Source organism: Caretta caretta, chromosome 3, assembly GCF_965140235.1.
Source record: "Caretta caretta isolate rCarCar2 chromosome 3, rCarCar1.hap1, whole genome shotgun sequence".
NCBI classification, from domain to species: Eukaryota; Metazoa; Chordata; order Testudines; family Cheloniidae; genus Caretta; species Caretta caretta.
The window spans coordinates 204,128,772-204,149,924 of record NC_134208.1 but is presented as its reverse complement, the minus strand read 5'-3'; the positions used below and the strand labels follow the sequence as shown (position 1 = coordinate 204,149,924).

The 21,153-nt window shown below is 39.4% G+C and overlaps 1 protein-coding gene and 1 pseudogene across 2 annotated transcripts; both read right to left on the bottom strand.

Moving 5' to 3' along the window:
- Positions 1–23: 23 nt before the first annotated feature.
- On the bottom strand, positions 24–21,142 carry TRMT6 (tRNA methyltransferase 6 non-catalytic subunit). Of its 2 annotated transcripts, XM_048842526.2 has the most exons (12): positions 20,953–21,084; positions 20,102–20,172; positions 16,482–16,609; positions 15,945–16,054; positions 12,146–12,237; positions 11,978–12,061; positions 10,546–10,670; positions 7,481–7,845; positions 6,995–7,080; positions 4,153–4,255; positions 3,982–4,068; positions 24–1,086 (listed from the first exon to the last, which is right to left on the bottom strand). In XM_048842526.2, the coding sequence occupies exons 3-12, from the start codon at positions 16,498–16,500 to the stop codon at positions 913–915; spliced, it is 1,245 nt and encodes a 414-aa protein (XP_048698483.1). In that variant the 5' UTR covers positions 16,501–16,609; positions 20,102–20,172; positions 20,953–21,084; the 3' UTR covers positions 24–912. The 2 variants fall into 2 exon arrangements, with proteins under 2 accessions (XP_048698483.1, XP_048698482.1); XM_048842525.2 differs by lacking the exon at positions 20,102–20,172 and having other exon boundaries at positions 20,953–21,142.
- On the bottom strand, positions 14,023–14,593 carry LOC125633364 (small ribosomal subunit protein uS15-like; annotated as a pseudogene).
- Positions 21,143–21,153: the final 11 nt, after the last annotated feature.

Genomic DNA, 21,153 nt, shown 5'->3' with positions numbered 1-21,153 from the left:
AGAAGAAAATAAAACAAAATGTGTTTCTTTTTAGAAGAAAATTCTTGAGAGTTTAATTGAAATGGCAAATGTGAAGTGTTTTGCAAATTAACAAAAATTCTAGACACACAATACAAAACAGACAAAACAGTAAAATAAATATGGAAATTTTCAAATTTGTCACATTAAAAAAAATAAAAAACCAATACAAATCCAACTTTCAAAAAAAGAAAATATGCAATACTAATAGAAACATTTGGTATTTTAATTTACAAACATACACCTGATGTTCTGCATTTCTTCCTTTCAGGAACAAGAGGCCTAGATGTGACGATTTGGTTTCAATATCCTTCTCTTTCTTTTAATTTTCCCATTACAAATAAAAGTGCATGATTTTGCTGCATTCTTTCTGCTTGGTTAAAAAAGAATCACTTAAAATGGCAGGGTTCTGCATTTGAGAAAGGAGGCAGATTACTGTACAAAATATTTTAATCTGCTGTGGCTGTAAAACAAGAAGCTAAATTAGGTATGTTAATTCAAACCGTACCTCTGTAAAGGACTTCAGAGTCTCATTCCTTTCTGCAACAACCAAATAAGATGGTTTAATTAATCCATGAATATCACCCAATAGTTTTTCTCAATGTGATCATCAGAAAATGTTTCTGAAGTTACTGAATTGTCAATGTGTCTGTTGCTTCATTATGTCAACAAAGATGTTCTGACACAATGTTACCCCTAAAATTACTCTCCTCCTTCCTGTCATGTTGTTACCAGAGGAAATGGATAAAATCTTCTCTACAGTACAACTCTGCTTTTGTTGCTAGGTGTGTAACAGGTATATTTTGCTTTGCTGTCAAGAGCATGGAAAGGACATTAGTTACATTACTAACTGTAACACTCCTGAGAACTAAAAGTACATCAATTCTTCAGATGTTAACAATTAAGCTCTTTAAGTTTGCGCTTTTTAGATGCTGGCTCTTCATTTTTCTGTGCTTCTAAACTGCTGGCATCGGATTGGACCTTCTCCACGGTGACAGTGATACCTGATAGAATGTATCCCCCACCTCCACTCATCATCAGTTTTGGATGGCTGCGATCTGGCAAGACCTTCACAAAGAAGAAAAACATTTGCTGTGAGGAGTCATTTTCTGTGTGAGCATGTTTTTAAAAAAATTAAAAAATAAAGAGAATTTAGACAAAACTTTGAGAAACTAGAATCTTTTAGCCATAAACCCAAAGGAGGTCTGAGAAGTGCATTTCTATTATACAAGGATATTTAATCCTTTGGAGGACTGAAACTCCTTTTTCCAGACTCTGGCAATAGAAATACATAGAGCTGTACATTCGCCATGGTGACCAATGGGGAAAAAACAGTTTTGTCATGCAATTACCATAGAAGTTATAAATTCATACACCTAGGTATGTGAAGCAAAAAAATTATCGAAAGTATCACAGGTTTCTTTGTGTTCCCAATCACTGGACCTTTCCAAAAACAGTCCAAAAGCCCCACTGGTCAAACACTCCATATTACTTAAATAGTAAACAACAGTGCCTGTCTATTGCTAGTTTCAAATTCTATCATCTCCATCATTAGTGAATTACCGGAGTGGTATGAAGCTTTAACAGAGATGCTATCTTTACCAAATAAAAAAATTTCAGTATGAAAAAAATCCTCATTATCAGATATTTATCATATTTCTACTTTGATCGTTTAAAATCATCCCTAGATTTCCCCAAACCAACATACAGAAATTCCTCATTGACTGCAGCTAACCTACAGATGGACAGTCAGTAAAATGCAGGATTCTCCTAACATATGGACAATCTGCTTATAAATCAAAAAGATGTGTCTGCTGATTTAAGACCAAGAGGAACCTCAGATTTGTACTCATCCCCCTTTTTCTCAAGAGGAAAAAAGGAAAATAAAAGAAGCCAGATGGAAGTTTTTCTTGCTTAGCACTAGTTTTCACCGTTCAGGTACAGACATGAGACTTGTTGCTACTTTTATTTTGGGAGATGTGCCATATATGACAGTACCCAAAATGCTGACTTTAGATGTTATCATAGATATGTAGGGCTGAAAGGGATTTCAAGAGGTATTCTAGTCCATTCCTCCATGCTGAGGCAGGACCAAGCATACCTAGGTCATCCCTGACAGGTATTTGTCTAAGTTGTTCTTATAAACCTCCAGTGACCTGGATTCCACAACCTCATTTGGTAACCTATTCTCGTATTTAAATATCCTTCTACTTACAACATTTTTCCTAATATCTAACCTAAATCTTCCTTCGTGAAGATTAAGCCAATTATTTCTTGTTCCCCATCGCCACTGATGGTAGGACAATTTGTTACTGTCCTCTTTACAATAGCCCTTGACATATTTGAAGATTTATAAGGTCACCCCTCAGTCTTCTTTTCTTAAGACTAAACAGATTTTTTTTTTTTAAAAACAACCTTTTCTCATAGATCAGGTTTCTAAACCTTTTATTATTTTATTGCTCTTCTCTGGACTCTCTAATTTGTCCATATCTTTCTTAAAATGTGGTGTCCAGAATTGGCACAATATCCAGATGAGGCCTCACCAGCGCTGAATAAATTGGGACAATTACTTCCTGTGTCTTAAATACAACACTCCTGTTAATACATCAGAAAGACATTTGCCTTTTTTGCAAGTGCATCACACTGTTGGCTGATATTCAGTGTGTGACCCACTTTAATCCAGAGATTCTTTGCTGCAGTACTACTGCCTAGCCAGTTATTCCCCACTTTTTAGTTGTGCGCTTGATTTTTCCCTTCCTAAGTGTAGTACTTTGCACTTGTTGTTACTAAATTTCATCTTGTTGATTTCAGACCAATTCTCCAATTTATCAAGATTGCTTTGAATTCTAATCCTATCCCTCAAAGTGATTGCAACCCCTCCCAGCTTGGTGTCATCCAGAAATTTTATAACCATCCTCTCCACTCCTTTATCCAAGTCATTAATGCAAATATTGATAGTACGGAATCCAGGACAGATCCCTGTGGGGCCCCAACTAGACAGGTCTTCCCAGTTTGACAGTGAACCCCATTGATAACTCCTTAAGTACAGTTTTGAAACCAGTTGTGTACCCACATTATACTAATTTCATCTAGACCACATTTCCCTAGTTGGCTTATGGGAATGTCGTGTATGACTGTGTCAAAAGCCTACTAAAATCTACAGCTTTCCCCCCAGGCACTAAGTTAGTAACCCTGTCGAAGAAGGAAATTAGGTTAGCTAGCCATGATTTGTTCTTGACAAATCCATGCTGGCTATTTCTTATTATCCTGTAGGTGCTCACAAACTGATTGTGCAATAATTTGTTCTACTAGCTTTTCAGTTATCGAAGTTAGGCAAACTGGTCTATAATTCCCCAGGTCCTTTTTGTTCTCCTTTTTAAAGATACACTATGTTTGCCCTTCTCCAGTCCTCTGGGATCTCACCCATCCTTCATGAGTTCTTAAAGCAATCACTAATGGTTCTGAGACTGCTTCAGCTAGCTCGTTAAGCATCCTAAGGTGAATTTCATCAGGTCCTGCCAACTTGAGTATATCTAACATACCTAAATATTCTTTATGCTGGTTTATCCTATTCTGGCTCACATTCTTTTCCTCTTGTTGTTAATATTAATCGTGTTAAGCCTGTGGTCACAAATAACCTTTTTAGTGTGAAGGCGGAAGCAAAATAGGGATTGAACACATCATCCTTCTTTCGGTCATCTATTTTTAGCTTTCCTTCTCTACTATGTAGTGGACCTACATTTTCCTTTGTCCTTCTCTTACTCCTAATGTACTTGGAGAACCTCTTCTTATTGCCTTTCATGTCCCTTGCTATTTATGTTATCCTCCGAACACTGCAGGAATTAGGCACAAGGAGATAACAGTTTGAATTAAAACTACTAATTCATGAGAAATTGAGTATTTGACAGTATTTTCTACAAGATTGCATTTCCCTGACATATAGGCACTCCCTGCAGCTCTTACCTGATAATTTCGTAGCCAGGTTTCAGAGAGCTTGAGGTTAATAACACCACCTTTTTCTCTCAGCTTTGTGTAACATTCTAATAATGGCTGGAAGAAAAAAAATGAGTTAACTAAACTTGTCTCAAACTTAAAACACAACAATAACTATAATATATCTTTTTTTTAATTTACCTCTTTATACTGGCAATAGACAACAAAAGGTCTGGATGGAGCAACAAATTCCAGTAAAGAAAGTAACAAAGGAGTTGGATGGAATCTGCTGGCTACAATTAAGCTGTAACAGAAATTGTACAGGTTAGTTTTCTGCTTCCAAAGGGGCAAGAGACTTGTTAAAAACCATCAGTCATCTGAGTGCATTAACCACATAAAATACACTTTTAATTACTGTAATGCAGTTCTCTAGAAACAAAGAATCAAAAGTATATTTCCAATTTTTTAATATTTTATAGACATTAAGGGCATTGGTTTTAATATCTTCTTTGTTGACCAGCTGGTTAGTTTCATTTAGCTAATAATTTTAAAATGCTAGGTTTTTGTACATTTTTTATTCAATTCAAGTTTCGATCCAAATGTAATCTGACATAAATCCATATATAAAATCATCATCAAGTAAATAAGAAAGGTCATTCACCATTTTCTAACATACATTTTCTTAAAAAAATTAAGAATCTGAATAAATCTGCAAAAAGAAAAGGAGTACTTGTGGCACCTTAGAGACTAACCAATTTATTTGAGCATAAGCTTTTGTGAGCTACAGCTCACTTCATCGGATGCATAAAGTGGAAAATACAGTGAGGAGATTTATATACACACAGACCATGAAAAATGGGTCATATACATTGTAAGGAGAGTGATCACTTAAGATGAGCTATTACCAGCAGGAGAGTGGGGTGGGGGGGAGAGAAAACCTTTTGAAGTGATAATCAAGGTGGGCCATTTCCAGCACATTTCCAGGAATTAACAAGAAAGAAACATGCTGGAAATGGCCCATCTTGATTATCAACGTTCTTGTTAACTCCTGGAAATGTGCTGGAAATGGCCCACCTACTTCCCCAAGGCATGCCACCATCCACTTCACTGTTCTCAGCCTGAGGGAAAGTAGAGGGATGTGGAGGCAGGGCAGGCTAAAGGAAGAATGACATTTGGAATTCTCTCTATGCAAGATTCCAGGAATAGGTTTGCCTCTCAGCAGATGGAAATGTTCAGACTCCTCCCACCAAAACACTCCCTAGTGACTCCCAGACACACTCCTTAAGAAGCTGGTCCCTAAATTATAACACCTTATTACCAGCCATTGTCATAAGTGTCAGACGAGGAAGAAAAAAAATACCCGAATGATTGAAATGTTAGCTGTATTTCATTGACGATTTTGAATGACCTTTTAAGTAAAAATCCTAAAAAAACCAATATGGTCTGGAAAGAGTAAAAAAGGAAACAAGAGATAACCATAAACGTGACTCATTATACCTGAAGATGCTAAGCAATGGAAGAGGGTTTACAATAAGTACACTTCACTGCAGAAAAAATTCAATAGCAAAAATTGGTATTCTAATCCTCCCCAGACCCTCATATATAGTCAAATACATTTATTCATAAGTGCACAAGGTTGACAGTAGTAAAAAAAACCCTATTCAGCCTGTTTAATAAAGCACCATATGCAGACACTGTAGATCACACTGTCGGCAAATATGTAAGAAATTCTTTTTACTGCCCTTCTGTCATTGTGATTGTTTTAGAATAGAAACAAAAGTGGAAACATATTACTATCTATATCTGATTCTTCATAATAAATATCAAGTGCTTTGTAATGGCAGCCAACTCATGGCACCTAGTGAAAAACACATTAGAATATTTATTATACAGCAAAACGTGAACAAGTGTTTCTTTATAAAACCAAACTAGTCACTATGCACCACACAAACCAACTTTGAAAAACTATTATTTCTACTAACATCTATACTTGGCAAAATAGCCCTCCTCCTAAAAAAATACCAAAAAAACCCCCCCAAAACCAAAACAAAACCTCCACAAATTTAAAAAATGAGAGCAACATACTAAATTCCCTTTTTGTCTAAATCTCTCTTCTACTCCATCATGATATTTTAAATACCTGCAAATATTTCAGACAGATATCCTCAGTATGATCTCTGTAAGTATGAGTAGCATAAAGAAACCAAATAAGCTCCAGAATAAATAATTTTTGGAATTAGGTCTTACTTTTCAATCTTCAAGCACTTTTAGCATGAAAAAACTGAATATCAGTGTTGTGAAGTTACAATTAAACTAAGCCAACCTGAGTCACTTAAAGATTCACACTTGTAAAGGTTAGCATGAAAAAATGGCCCTTTGTAGGAAGCATGTATACTGTATTGGCTTTGGGTTTCTAAAATCACATTTGCTATCATCTTTTTATATTAAGTCTTTATATAATTATCAGTTTGGTGCAACCAATTCCGACAAACGCGGATTAAATGAAAAGAAAAAAAAAAGTGTTTCACATGTAGAAGAGAAATGATGTTGTCTAAATGGCGTGGCTACAACTTAGCAAACTGATGATCTAAGGTTTTATTTATCCAGTTGAAACCCACGATTTTAACTGAAATCACCACTTCAAATCTGAAATATATCTGATCCCTTCCTGGAAAGGATACTTATATTTAGTGAGAATTATTACCTCTAGAATCGAGAATCTGACACTTTTTTATAGTGTAGACCACATCTTAATACACTGCTTGAGGCCCATTATCTTCCCCATTTATAATCATAGCACATTCCTGGGAAACTATTTTTCCTAGCAAATACTTCAGTATTAAGATGCAGTTGTCCTTTCTGAAGAAAGTGAAGGCAGAGGGATAAGATGAATAAGACACCACACACTGAGTAATTGTGCTATTCCATATAAACTGATGCATGTTTTCAAGGAGCATAGTTTTCACTTTTATTCCAGAGCAAAAAGCTATGTCCTTCAAAATATTTATATTAAGAATAAAAGTATGGTCTGCAACAAACTCACCCATCAGCATTTTTCTCTTCCAACAAAGCAGCAGTTTCCACTAGTTTTCTCCTCCTTTCTTGTTGTTTTCTTTGTTTTTCCCGAATCTTTGCATACAAGAACAGAAATAAACACTAAATTGCAAGGATACATCAGATAGCTTTTATGTTTGTATGAACTGTTTTACTTTATGCAGCTCTGTGGTCTTGTATTTACAAAATAATACAACACGCCGAAGCTCCATTTTGATGGATACAAGTCGAGTCTATTTTGGTGGTCCTGATTCCTGATTCAGGGGACAACAGGTTTTAAACCAAGATATATTATTGTAAAATACTTTTCTCCTGCTTTTTCCTCCTCCCAGTTACTGTATAGTTTAAAACTGCACTTTGAGGACTATTAAAAGTTTCACTAACACTTCCATTAATCTTTTCCAAGTTACAATACAGTTTGCTTGTCTATAGTCACAATGACTCCACGGAAAGCTAGTAAAAGACACACACTTACATTTTCTTTATTTCCTTTTTCTTTGCTCTCTTTATATTCTGTATCTTCAGCAGCAAGGTCCATTGTTTCTTGCTCTTCTGTTTCATTGCTCTCCATAACTGCTTCAGTACTGGATTCCTCTTCTGTTTCCTGTATCAAAGTCTGCTTCTCATCGAGCGACCCATTGCTTTCTTCTTCTACTGGAACATTATATTCAGGTTCTGAAGGCAAAGTCTCAGAAGAAAATGTTCCAGAGACAAGACTGTCCACTTTGCTGAGAGGGAATTCATAAAGAGTGTTGAAAAAAGATTCTGGAAATCCAAAACAACTTGTGGCTGCTCTAACAGGTCCCCCTCCTGGATACATTTGAATAACGGATCCATAACCTTTAAATACAAAATAAATAAAAGCAAATTTATAAGTAATCAGTGACAGAATCTAGTGCCCTCAAGGAGCTCACTTTCTAAACAGGTCTATCATAATGTTATTGACGGTATCATCACTGCAGGTCTGGGCTCAAATATCAATTTAGAAATAGAGCAATAAGCAATCTAATATTAATGTAACCTTTGCAAAATTTAATGTGTAAGCAGTTTTTAACTGCCAGGAAAGATGGAGAGTGCCCCGCTGAATGGATAATAGGTTACAATTCAGAAGGCACAATGTACCTCTTAAGACCATATACACTTGTTAAGCAAGCATTTAATACTCCTGGGGGAATTTTGAGCCACTGCACGTGCAGAATTTATGTCCTCTGCAGAATTCTTTACTTCCCACAGAAAAATGACTTTGATGGGGAAGAAAAATGATGCCACAAGAGCGGTCATGTGACCCTCCCCAGCTGTATGTTTCAGGTGCCCAGGGCAGCTGGCAGAGAAGTAAATCACTGTTGGGCAGGAGGCAGAACTGGGGAAGACCTAGCTGGTGGCTCCTACCCTTGCGCTGGGCCCAGCTGCTAGTCCCGGCTGGGCTAGGGAGGACAGGATTCCCTCTTCCCCTGCATGGCATCCGGGGCCAGGTCAGACCCATCCCAGATTTCTCCCCCAGCTGCAGGAAGCTCTGCAAACTCCTCCCCTCCTCCCACTTCCTGCACCCATTGCTCCTCAGCTGCACAGGGAGGGATCCCTATACAGAGAGCTGCTCCCCCATCCGCCCAACCCCTGCGCATCCAGACCCCCTTATACCCAGACCTCACCTCCCACTGAGCCTCACCTCCACATTTTATTTGAGAAAAATTGCAGAATTTTAAAATATTGTGCGCAGAATTTTTTACTTTTTGGCGCAGAATGGCCTCAGGAGTAGTTTAAGGTTAGCTGTATTCCCCCACGGCATGTGATCAGTGAGCAGCAGTAACGCACTTTAACGACACAGGCATTATAAAAAAATGTGAAACTATTAAAAGAAGCCTGAAAATTTCCTTTGGCTCCTTTTTTTTTTTTTGTTTATATCTATCAAATGGTTTGGCTGAAAGATGTAACCTGACTAGTTTAAAGGATATTCAAAAATGCAGTGAGATATATAGCCTCTTCAACATCAAGGTTACTCCACCACAGACAAACATTTATCAAATGTTTATAATTAATTTGGAATTACCACCTCATTCCTTCTGCTTCAGAGAGTAACTCTACTGCCCCAAAGTCACTGGCTAAGGCTGCAGGTTTGTCATGGTGGGAGAAAAGTCATGTATAGCATGATTCCCATTAGTCTGTGGCCATGACTCACCTGGCAGTAGCGGCGCTTGTCCAGTGTGGCTGGGCCCACCTCCCTGCTTCAGATGTTGCAACTTGGCATGTGGGGTTGCAGCACTGTGGCGATTTGGCATGCTGGACCCTCTGTCATGATGAGGGGGACTAAAGCTGAGCTGCACTGCAACCCTGAGCACCAGGTCTCAACGCCCAGAGCAGGGCACTGGGCCTAGCCCCGAGGGACATGAGCCACAGGAGCTGCCACTGCCAGGTAAGCATGGGGCAGGCTCTCTCTCCAGGCCCTCTCTCCAGGCCTCCCGGCCCACCATGCTGGGATCAGGGTTGGTGAGCTGGGGGCAGAGGATGGTGCTGCTGCATGTGGTCGGTGCCCGCACCGAAGCACGAAGAGAACTTTTTAAATCAAAAATCAGGGAGTCACAGTAAATTTAGCAAACCATGACTTCTACTACATTTACTGGGACTGCTCTGTGATTTTTGATTTAAAAAATGCCATGACAAATTTGCAGCCCTATGGGAATTGAAAAGCGGGCTGTCAAAACGTTAAAATAAACCTAACATAACGTGGTGTGTGTTTGTCAGCTAATACACAGGAACCCTGAGTGCTTAGCCATGATGCTGCACCTTGTGCCTCAACACACACCAGGTGTGGGCATATCAGTTGATAAACACCCAGCCCATTACATATTGTTTACTTACATGTCCCATTTACTAACACTTCACTTTATTAATAAGTGTCAAGTTGAATTTTTTAAATAAAAATCCAGTTTGATAGCACTCCCTTAGAAAATAAAATTCTGCACATGCCATTTATGTTATTGTGTAAAATATATGAGGTTTTCCCCCCTTTGCTTCCCTGCTGATATTTATAAAAGGTCTTTTTCAATCTGGCACGGTGGGCAAGCCCAAGAACATCTCCCACACACTTGGGAGCCCATTGCTGTCTCTCAAATTGCAGTTTTACTGCTGCTGTTATTGGTAACTTTCCCCAGGTCCTGCAAGAGGGAGAGTTTGCACATGGGCTCCCAAAGGCACCTTTGAGAGTGATGTATGAGACAGGAACTGAAATGGATCATCAACACAACACTGAGACGGACTATACACAAAGTGCTGTGACATGTACAAAGCAAACAAAATGAAAAGAGAACATATTTTTCTACGTTCTTTCAGTTGCAGTAACCTTAAGTACAAACTTTTCAAACTGAAATGTGATTTTCAATTAGACTGTGTCCCTTTAAATACCACAGAAAGTACAAGCAAAACATTAAGTGTTGTTTTAAACTAAGATAAAAAGTGTTTTAAAGTAAAGTAAATAAATACTTATTGCCTCAGTTTCAAACAAGCATCAGTTTTGTTCTTCGCTAGAGCCGCTGTACTACTTACCTCCCATTCGCTCCATTATGGCACCCAGAACCAAGCCCGCACAGGTTTCCATCACAATCATTTTGTTGCCAGCTCGGATATTTCCCAAAGTCAACATTTGAGCTAGAGTATCATACCGCAAATGGCTAGAAAATAAATGGTTCTTTTACTTTCAGTGCCAAACAGCTTTGTCTAGACTTAAAAGCATTGTGCATCAGCCCATAAAGCTGTCACCAGCAAGAGGCATGTTAAAAAGGAATTGTTCAGGAACTATATCAATGACAGTGAGGGTCAGAGTCCCAGAAGAATACAACTAAGTCTGTTAATCAAGATACACTGAGAACAAAGCGAACATGCAATTAGAAGCAGTGAGGCATTTAGTACACAAAAGTGTTCAGTGGAAGTATTAAAGGGTAGGAGATGAAATGGTGAATATACTGACGCACTGATCTAAATGTGCACCAGCCAGAGTGCAAGTTCTTTCAAATTACTGTATAATTCTCTGAATTATCGTAGAGTCAGTTTTGTAAGGACATGAAGTGTCTTTAAAAGCAATTTTATTCCCAATAATGCATACTTTGTAATTATTTTTATAATATTTTCAATTCCCCCCCCCTCTCCCTCTCTGGAGCAGTAGCACCTACAGGCCCCAATCATTAATCAAGGCCCCACTGTGCTAAGTGCTGTATGCATGTAATAAGAAAGTTAGTTGGAGCCCGAAAGAGCTTACAACATGACAAGAGTTAACAGATGAATAAAATAAATTAAGGAGAGAATGGATAAGATTAAAAAAAGAAAAGATAAAAGTTAAACAATCATGACTAACATAGTAAGCAACAGTCTAATCAATAGTCTCAATATCTTATGGTTACTTTATATGATTAAAAAATAATGAATAAGTCCAGGTTGGGAGGAAAAAAAAACCTATACTGAATACCAGTAGGTAATTATTCCATTATATATTTAAATTAAGTCATATGTGGCTTGGTTTGTTTTCAACCCCAACTGGATTTTTAAAATTTCGGAGGGTTCTAGAAAGTAATAATTATGTTTTTTAAACTCTGACTTTTTTTTTTTTTTTACTTTTTCCCTCTTTATTTCTGCTAGGTGGCCCCATTTCTTGGCTGCTGACCCATAATACAGAGGCAGGATCCTGTCTGACCAGAAAGTGGGAACTGGCAGCTCACCAAAATGTGTTCAGCAGCAGTTGAAGGGGGATTTATGTGATGAGGTAAAGAGGTACAATTGGTCTCATATAGATGTTTTACTTTTCTTACCCAGTCCAAGGGGATATTAGTTCCTCAATTATTTTTCATTATTTAGAAATTTTGTATTGACAGGAAAAAACTAAATGTATAAATCATCATTTTTAATTCGTAACTTTAAAAAATCATGTTTCCAATCATACTTTAAAAATGCATCTTCACATTTACTTCTTTTAAAATATACTTACTTGATTTTCCCAGGTTCCCTTGCATAGTACATTGTTGAAAGAATGCGGGTAGATGGCTTTACAATTGTAATAACTGCCTCATATCTGTAAGTAAAAGCACAGTAATATTCTTAAAGCTCAACAAATTAAAGAACTACTAAACTTTCCTGTCTTGTGAACTTAACTTACTTTTTCTTCTTCTTCTTTATGTACTTATCTTGGGCAAATTCTGTTTTGCCTCGAAACGTTGTACTGTTCTCTATTAATTGTTGAATTATTTCCTTGAAAAAGAGATTAAAGATTATTTTTATTGTATCTGGTTATTTCCCACTTATTTCACACACAATATATTTAATATTTTAACACACAATATTTTAAGGGAGGCGTTAACATAAGAAACATTTCTCACTCACTACAGATTTATGCATGCAGTTGCCACTAACATCAACGAAAGTTTGCACGGTAAATTCCTGCTCATTATTGGGGCAAATAAGACATCTGTCTCTTTCAACATGTAATTGCAAATAGGAATTAAAAAAAAACCCAAAAAACAGCACAAATGGAGAGACATTCTTTCAAGAAATAATGCCAGCTTAAAAATTATATTGTGAGAATGTTGTTCTTTAGGGCAGGCACTAAAGGGTGTGTGTATAATGCCTAGCAAAATGAAGCACTGATCCTGATAGTTGCTACCACAATGTAAATATATGGCAATCTACTATTGTTAACACCACCGCCTAAGATCACAGTAACTGAAATAGAAAAGAGACACCATATTTTCAGTTTGTTTACTTTAGGCAATTGATAACACTTTGTATATAGTCAATTTCATAGTTTTCCATGTAGAGTCAGTTTCCTCTGTACGAGTCTCATGCAAAGTTACAGAGGAGAGAAAAATATTTTAAAAGTAGGAAAATGTAACAAAAAAATCACTACAATTGGCAGGGAATCTCATGGACATGCATAGTATTTGAAACTAATTTTAACTCATTTTTAAAAAATTAACTAGATTTCTAATTAATAGTGCCCCTTTAATGTATTTTGGGTGATGGAGGTGGCAGGAAAAGGATTAATTTAGGGAGTTTGGGCAATTTGTTTTTAAACATTTTCTAAAGCGACAACAGAACCGTTTTCTAATTTCAAGTAACACATACACATGCCGTTCAAATCTATATTAAAGGAAGTCTACCAAAGGAAATGGTGGAAACCTGCTACCAATAGACATTTAAACATCTAGACATAACACTAAGGAAGAAAATTAAAACTGCCAGGAACAAGCCTGTTCTGACAAAGAAATTGGGCTAGATGGCTTTTTCCAATCACTAACTCTATAATTCTGTGAAACATGAAGCAGTTTTCTTCTTCCAGTGTACATGACAATCTGTGCCACTCTACCACCAGCCCCACCTATAATAAAGCGGTTGCACTTTCAGAAGATCTCTGCTCTGTATTGGGCATCTAAATTAAGTGGCCAGTTTTTCCAGAAGTACTCAAGAGCTTCCATTGAGAACAATGCCAAACAGACAGCAAAATGAGACATCAATTAACAGGGAGCTGAGTTCTTCTGAAAAATCTGGTCCCAACTGAAGGTGATGATCACTGTTCAAAAATCAGGTCCCCTCAAGAAACAAGCCTTTTCCATCTTTAATTTAGGAGAGTCTATGAAAACTTTGACACAAGAAAATGCAGCTAACAAATATCAATGTACTTTCTACCACTTCAACTGCAGTTTCATGAAGGAACACTATCTATGGAAGCTAACATCATAACCAAAGTGAAGTCTATAGTTATACTTCAGAAATCAGTTACTCCAAAAAAGAATATTTTAATAAACTGTATTAATAATATAGCAGAGATATGGCAGAGATGCTGATGATACACAGGAAAGAAATTATCCACATGAGATGTCATCTATCACAGATGAGAACTAACAGAAGTTATCAAAGCTCTGAAACTGACTAGTGCATTCCTTTGGAACTGATGGATATCAACAGTTGCACAACAACAGAATAAACAAGTCTTCAGTCCTTATCTATTTTTTTTTTTTTTAAAGACGACAACCCAGGTCTTTAATGTGACTTTATTCTTTCAATGAAAAGAAGAGTGAACTATTATGCGACCAGAGCAGAGGCAGTGGATGACTCGTACTTCCAGCTGGGTGGGAGTACTCTCTTGGTCTTGTAGTAACAAGCCAGCCTGTGAATTCTGCTCTCAATCAGAATCAGACGAAATTTGGCATCTTTTTCCTTTCTGTTTCTCTCAAGATGTTTACGAACAGCAACAGCTTTCTTGATCAAGTGGTACAGATCCTCTGGAAGGTCTGGGACAAGTCCCTTGGACTTAAGGATCCTTAAAATTTTGTTGCCAGTGACAAAACAAACTTGGGTAACACCATGAGAGTCCCTTAGGATTACACCCATCTGTGAGGGAGTCAGACCTTTCTTAGCCAGTTTGTAGATCTGTTCCTTTACACCATCAGAAGTAAGTTTTAACTATGTGGGCACACTGCGTCTAGAGGGCAAGGCTGACTGGGACAGGCCCTTCCCCGGAGCGTGCACGCGACCCATGCACACAAGCAACATGAGAGCTGCTTTGAACAGTCGCAAACAGGAAGATAAAACTGGACCTTGCAAGGAGAATATAGCAAGTTTAATCAATATAAACATAAGAGATCCCCCAAACTCTACTAGAAAGGAAACAATGGAAATTTGAAAGTTTTATATAATGAAGGGTATGTCTACACTGCAATTAAACACCCATGACTGGGCCTTTTCAGCTGACTCAGGCTTGCAGGGCTGTTTAATTGCAGATTAGATGTTTGGGTTTGGGCTGGAGCCCCGAGGAGGGTCCCAGACCCCAGGTTTCAGCCCGAGCCCGAATGTTTACACCGCAATTAAACAGGTCCACAATTCCAAGTCAGCTAACATGGGCCAGCCGTGGGTGTTTAACTGCAGTGTAGACATACCCAAAACATAGGAGAGATCATTAATTAAACACTTTAAAATCCCTTTATCAGTTGCTACCATAGTATGAAATTGGGTAATTCCTTCTTCAAGGAAGCAAAATTAACATCTTGAGAATGTTTAATTTTAACACTTAGCTATGCAGATGCATATAGAAATAAATTTATCAATGAAGTCTGACCTAAAACAGGGATTGGCAATATTTGGCATGCAGCCTGCCAGGGTAAGCCCCCGGTGGGCCGGACTGGTTTGTTTACCTGCCGCATCTGCAGGTTTGGCCGATCGCGGCTCCCACTGGCCGCAGTTTGCTGCTCCAGGCCAATGAGGGCTGCGGGAAGCTGCAACCAGCACATCCCTTAGCCCGTGCCGCTTCCCGCAGCCCCCATTGGCCTGGAGCGGCGAACTGTGGCCAGTGGGAGCCGCGATCGGCCGAACCTGCAGACATGGCAGGTAAACAAACTGGCCCAGCCCGCCAGGGGGCTTACCCTGGCGGGCCGCATACCAAACATTGACCTAAAAGTATGTGGTACTATATTCACATTAACATCTGCATACTTTCACATCCCTAACTCTTTCTTGGACCTCCGATAGTTATATATCATTGTATGACATTTAATATACATCTGTACTATGAAAATATTTGCAATACGTATCTAACCCTATTTAAGTGAAGTTCAAAACTGAATGAAAATACTGTGCACATTATGTACATTTTTTCTGATGTTCTGGGTTCCTCCCCCGTTTCTTTTGATGTCATGACAATTCTTAATGTGATAAAAGTTCAGAAATCATGTTCCTTTTTAACTGTACAATTGTCAACTTAAATGAAAGACTTTCCAGAAAATACGGTCTTTGTAAAAATACATTTTAAGAAGCTATGTAGAAAGGGAAAGTAAAACAGAATGCCATAAAGAAAAAGTACTGAAGTTTGACTTTCTACTAAAATTAAAAAAATGGCCCTAATTCATAAACTCAAATACAATCATGAGGGTAGCACAGAAATGACATCAAAACCTTAATGTTACCTGTCCTTTAATACCCTTGTCCTTCAAAGCCTTTATGTCATCATGAGTCAGTTTTTGAGACTTTCCATCATCAACTATGTTACGATTATCTGTACCTGCTTCTTTTGTTTCTAAAGAAAAAGGATATAAATTTGTAAAATACTCTAGCTTTAAATATTTTTTACTGGAGACATGTATGATTTTAATTTCACAGAAAGCAGACTACAAGGATTCATCCCACATGCTTAGTGGCTTTGCGTTAAGTTTCCTAAGCAATCAGCTAACCATAATATATAAAATAAAGATAAAGTATGTCTTTACCAATGTTAAAGATCAAGTACTCTTACACCAATATTAAAAACCTTTCTTTACTTTTCATAGTACTATTGAAATATTAGCACTGCAGGACAAAACAATGCACCTTGTGACAGAAAAAAAATGTCTACTGAAAGTTCATAAAATTCTTAATGGAAAAATAATCTCTCTCTTTGTTCTCAGTAAGGAAGCCATTTACTTGCCAACAGTTTTTTCCAATCACAAGTCAATCCCGTCAAATACCTGTGGTAGTCTCTTCCATCTTTTTCTTTGGCTGAAGGCTCCCACCACTAGATACCTCAAATGTCGTTCCATAAATATGTCCAATGGCATTATCCAGATAGAACCACTGCTTTTCGAAAATAACTTTTCTGAAATAATTTTTAAAACTAAATTAATAAAAAATAATCATTCATTCCAGTATCAATTTGCCCAAGAGACTGAGATACAGTGTTAAAACCTAATTACAATTAAACATAGTACTATAAAATTCAAGTTCAAATATAATGTCCTATAAGTGTAGTAAATAAGTGTTTATTATCACTATCTATACATCCATGCTAGCATGAAACTGACCAGGAGTGCAGCAAACTTAAAGGACCAAAGAAATTGAGATAAAAAGAAAAAAAATTCAGTTCACAGAAGTATTAACAACATGCTGATTGCCAAGGTAACATAGCAGGATGTAGTAATGGTATGTCTTGAATTAGGTTTTAGAATAAGAATTGGGTCAAAAATGTCAGCATGAAAATGGAGGAATACAGCAAAAATAGGGTAAATTTGGGGCCTGTCACTCGGAAAGGAAAGCTGAGTGGACACTTAGAAATCCATAAATCCTGCAGTGTCCCTTTGAAAGAACTTTAGCAAAGACTTGGAGAGAAGGTCTACGAAACAGGTGGAAAGACTAGTTTTCCCAACACACACTCAAATAAGTGCAAATTATCATCTCCCTACAGATAAGATAGTATTAAGGGAACCTTGCATTTTGGTTTAACCTCGGAGATTTAAAAAAAAATCAAACAACAAAATTACTCCTTGAGGCCCTAATCCTGCAAGCTGATCTGTGTAAATGGAACTCTATGCTGAGCAGAGCCTCGCTCATTTAGCAATATACCTATCAGTTTCTGTGCCATACATAGGTTGGTATCCAGACTGTCTCTTACCATGTCAATGAAACACAAATAGGACCAAGTTTTCAGATAGAAAAAACAAAGCAAAGAAACATTAAATTCTTTCAAGTACCAGAGGGGTAGCCATGTTGGTCTGGATCTGTAAAAATGGCATGCATCCGACGAAGTGGGTATTCACCCACAAAAGCTTATGCTCCAATACGTCTGTTAGTTTATAAGGTGCCACAGCACTCTGCCATTAAATTCTTTGACATTCTAACACTCCTTTGCTTGGAATTCATAATTCATATACATTTTTAAGTGTGCAATGATTACTGTACTTCCAAATGCAATCAAATATTTAAATCAACCATGCAAACATAATAAAAACTATAATGGTCCAAATACAAAATTTACTTGTGTTTTCATCTTAATAATGGCAAGGAAAAAACTAATGGTATTTTAGTTGCTTACCTAAATTATTCGCTTGCCCCTGGGCAACAGGTAAATAGAATTTTGCAAGGTTAAGTACTAGAAAGGCTATGATTTAATAAAAGCCAAGCAAATGTGTCCTCGTAGTTCATGGTAATGCATTCGTAGACAGAATACCTACACAGAATTCATAAGCCTGAAGTCAGACTTTGAATTTGCTGACTCATCAGTTTGTGAAATAAAATAACCTGCTTAATGCTGAAGTTATTTAATTTCCTGTAGCAATATTGGTTCTTACTGATATCTTGTGTTTTCATTTATAATTTGGGTTGGGAATGGGGAAGAGACTGCTGGAAATTGAATGTAAAAAATGTCTATGACTTTTGGGATTTAATAAAAGATTTTAATAACAGTGCTGTGTAATAGTAACAAAGATTTATTATTTTACAGTTAATGCTACTTGGCAGCTTTTGAAAAACACACAAGTCCACAGTCATCTGCTGGAGTGGCAAGAGCTGAAGACACATATGGAAGTAATCTGGACACTACTCCAGGCAGTGGTTTTCGACCAGGGGTCTGGGGCCCACTGTGGGGGCTGCAAGCAGGTTTCAGGTCTGCCAAAATAAACCAGAGAAAGCAGGGCCAGTGTTAGACTCACTGGGGCCAAAGCCCGAGCCCCAATGCCCAGGGCTGAAGCCGAAGCTTGAGCAACTTAGCTTTGCGGGCCCCAGGCAATTGCCCTGCTTGCTACTCTCTAATGCCAGCCCTGGCTTTTAATCTACTGGATATGCAGAAAGAGTTGTTGGAGCACAGGTGGGCCATGGGGGGGGGGGGGGGGGGGGCTCAGAAAAAGTTTAAGAACCCCTGCTTTTGGTGGTGGCATTCTCCACTTCCTCCACAGGGAACAGGTGGGAGGCCCCTCTTCCTAGGCATCTTCACCAAAACAGTGGCATCTGTACACCACAGCAGAAATAGCTGGCTTTCTCCCACTACCTGAAAAGCAGTGACAGGACTGAAGCAGTCTCTCTGCACAATCAGGAAGATGTCACTGTATCTCCATCAAAACTGATATCCCTTTGCTGTGCAAATGCAATACTCTCCAATGCAAGACAAATTTATCCCTTTCATTGAGATTATTTCAGATTCTCTGCGAGCAATTAACTGCTACTCTTCATCCACTTTGCACAGATGTACCAGGCATACAGTGAACACACAGTAACTAAGTTCTCCTTATATCTGGCCGTTTTTCTTATAACAACATAACCAGAAGCCTCCTTGCCCCGATAGGACTCTCTGGCACAGAAGGCAAGCCTGGGGTAGGACGCAGTCCTACATCCTGGTCACCACAACAGTCCAGAGTTGCAGCTAACTTGCAAATTAATTAGAGCTGTCCCTGAGGTTACTCTACTGTACCAGGCGCCAAAGCAGACTCTGACAGCCCCAGATTTGTGACAGTGCACTGCCTCCTTTTTCTTGGTCCCTGCACTGGGCTCAGCATCAGAGTAGGGATGAACTGGTACTTCTGTCTCAACAGATTCAACACAACATTGATTTGCAGTCAGTTCATACTAGGAAAGCTAGTTTACAACCAGAGTAACTAGAAACTTACAAAAATCATGGCACTTGCCCAGAGAAGATTGCTACTCAATCTTGGCAAGTGGATTTTTCCAGCCCTGCTTCTTGGTATGAAGATTTTGCTCTTAACGAAATAACACTCTACTTAAGTATGATGTTTTTAGCAATTATTTTTTAAAATTCAACACTAACTTATCCCAACAATTTGTCTAAGAATTTAAGAGTGATATGTAGACTCTCTTAGCAAGACAGCAATACAGGGAAGAAGGTAAGTAGCACATCTGCAGACGTGACAGAGAGGGGAAACAAACTTCAGGAGTCCCACCTATCAGTCTTCTGTTTTAACCAGTTATCCACTTTAACAGAGAAGGCAAATGGTATTACATATAAAATCTGCCTCCTGGATGTGTTTTTTCTCTTTCCTGTCAAAGTCACATTCTGTGCATAACAGTGGTTTTCAGGACCAATTCTGAAAGAGCAAGCCTAACTTGAAAAGTGACCAGAGCTTAAGAAACTGACTTTCCGATAGTGAGCAACAAAACCTTCTACATACATGCAGTGATGTATTCCTAAATCTGCAGTCTGCTCCAGAGGCTCTGTAAGTATTCATAGCTGCAGAGCAAACACAAAGTATTGCCAGTTTTCCCCCCCCACTACTGGTATCCTGTCACCAAAGCCAAGGTGCTAGGGCAGAGAAAGGTTGAGTAGCAGACCCCAGCCACCCCACATAACTCCCCAGACACACACCTTTGCTGCAGCCAGGAGCATCTATGGCAGGATAGGGGACAGAGAGAGGGCTTCTTCTCTACTTTGCAACACTATGAACAAATATGAGCATGCAAAGTATTTCAAAGTTATCAGATAGACAACTGGACATTAATAGAGGATGCAGACCGTAAAACGAGGGGCAACTATTTCCCAGCAGCTACAGGGAGAGAGGTTGATTTCTCACGTGTGCACTGCCATTGAACAATGGCTACCTCCCCGCCACTACCTTCTGATCTCTCTCTCTCTGGCTATTAAATGTCTGGGGGGGGGGCAAGGAAGAGAGACTGGGCGGGACTGAGAGGAGGAGTTAGAAAAGTACTACTGATCGAGCAAAGTTTTGAGGGAAGGGCAGAACAAGATACAGGGAGGAGGAGGAGAGCAATGTTGAGAAAGAGACACAGGGTGTGGAGGACGAGAGATGGGAGAGAGGAAACGGACACAGGGCAAGAGGGAAAAGATGCACGTTATCAAGGGCATTTTTAAACAGAAAGTAACACGCGCTTCTGCTGGCGGCTTCTCTTCCTCCCTGGTGCCAGCAGAAGGAAGTGTCACGCCCGGGAGCTGTGCCCAGCGGCAGCCAGGTCCGAGCCCGGACGGCGCCAGGGACAAGGAGGAGCCCGAGGGCCCGCAGCACTGGGGTCACCGCGACGGGCCGCAGGGCGGGCTGTGCCCGGCCGCGGCCCCACCAAGGTGTCACCGGGACGGCCGGACACGGAGCCGCGCTGCGGGGAGCGCCTCGCCCAGCCGGCGGCGCTATCGGGGTGGGGTGGGGGCGCAGTACCGGGACAGCGACCGCAGGGAACAGGGCGCGGGAGCGGGACCCGACCCACCTCCGCCTCAGCACGAGCACCGCCTTGAAGACCTCGTCCCGCTTGAGCACGGCGCAGTCCCCCTCGCGGATGCGCAGCCCTGGCTTCGCGCTCTCTTCCATGGCCCCGCGCGCGCGCACACCCCCCCCAACCACTCAGCCGTTGCCGGTTCCGTTTGCCGTCTGCCTGGGGGGGGGGGCCCTCGCGCCACTTCCGGTAAGG

Bases quoted from the DNA above. Each gene is read 5' to 3' on its own strand.
- TRMT6 (XM_048842525.2), bottom strand. From the start codon at position 21,053: ATGGAAGAGAGCGCGAAGCCAGGGCTGCGCATCCGCGAGGGGGACTGC. The intron at 10,671-11,977 runs GTAAGTATATTT...TTTATTTTCTAG, and splicing joins AGGGAACCTGGGAAAATCAA to CCATTTGCGGTATGATACTC. The intron at 1,087-3,981 runs GTAAGAGCTGCA...TTCTTTGTGAAG, and splicing joins CCTGGCTACGAAATTATCAG to GTCTTGCCAGATCGCAGCCA.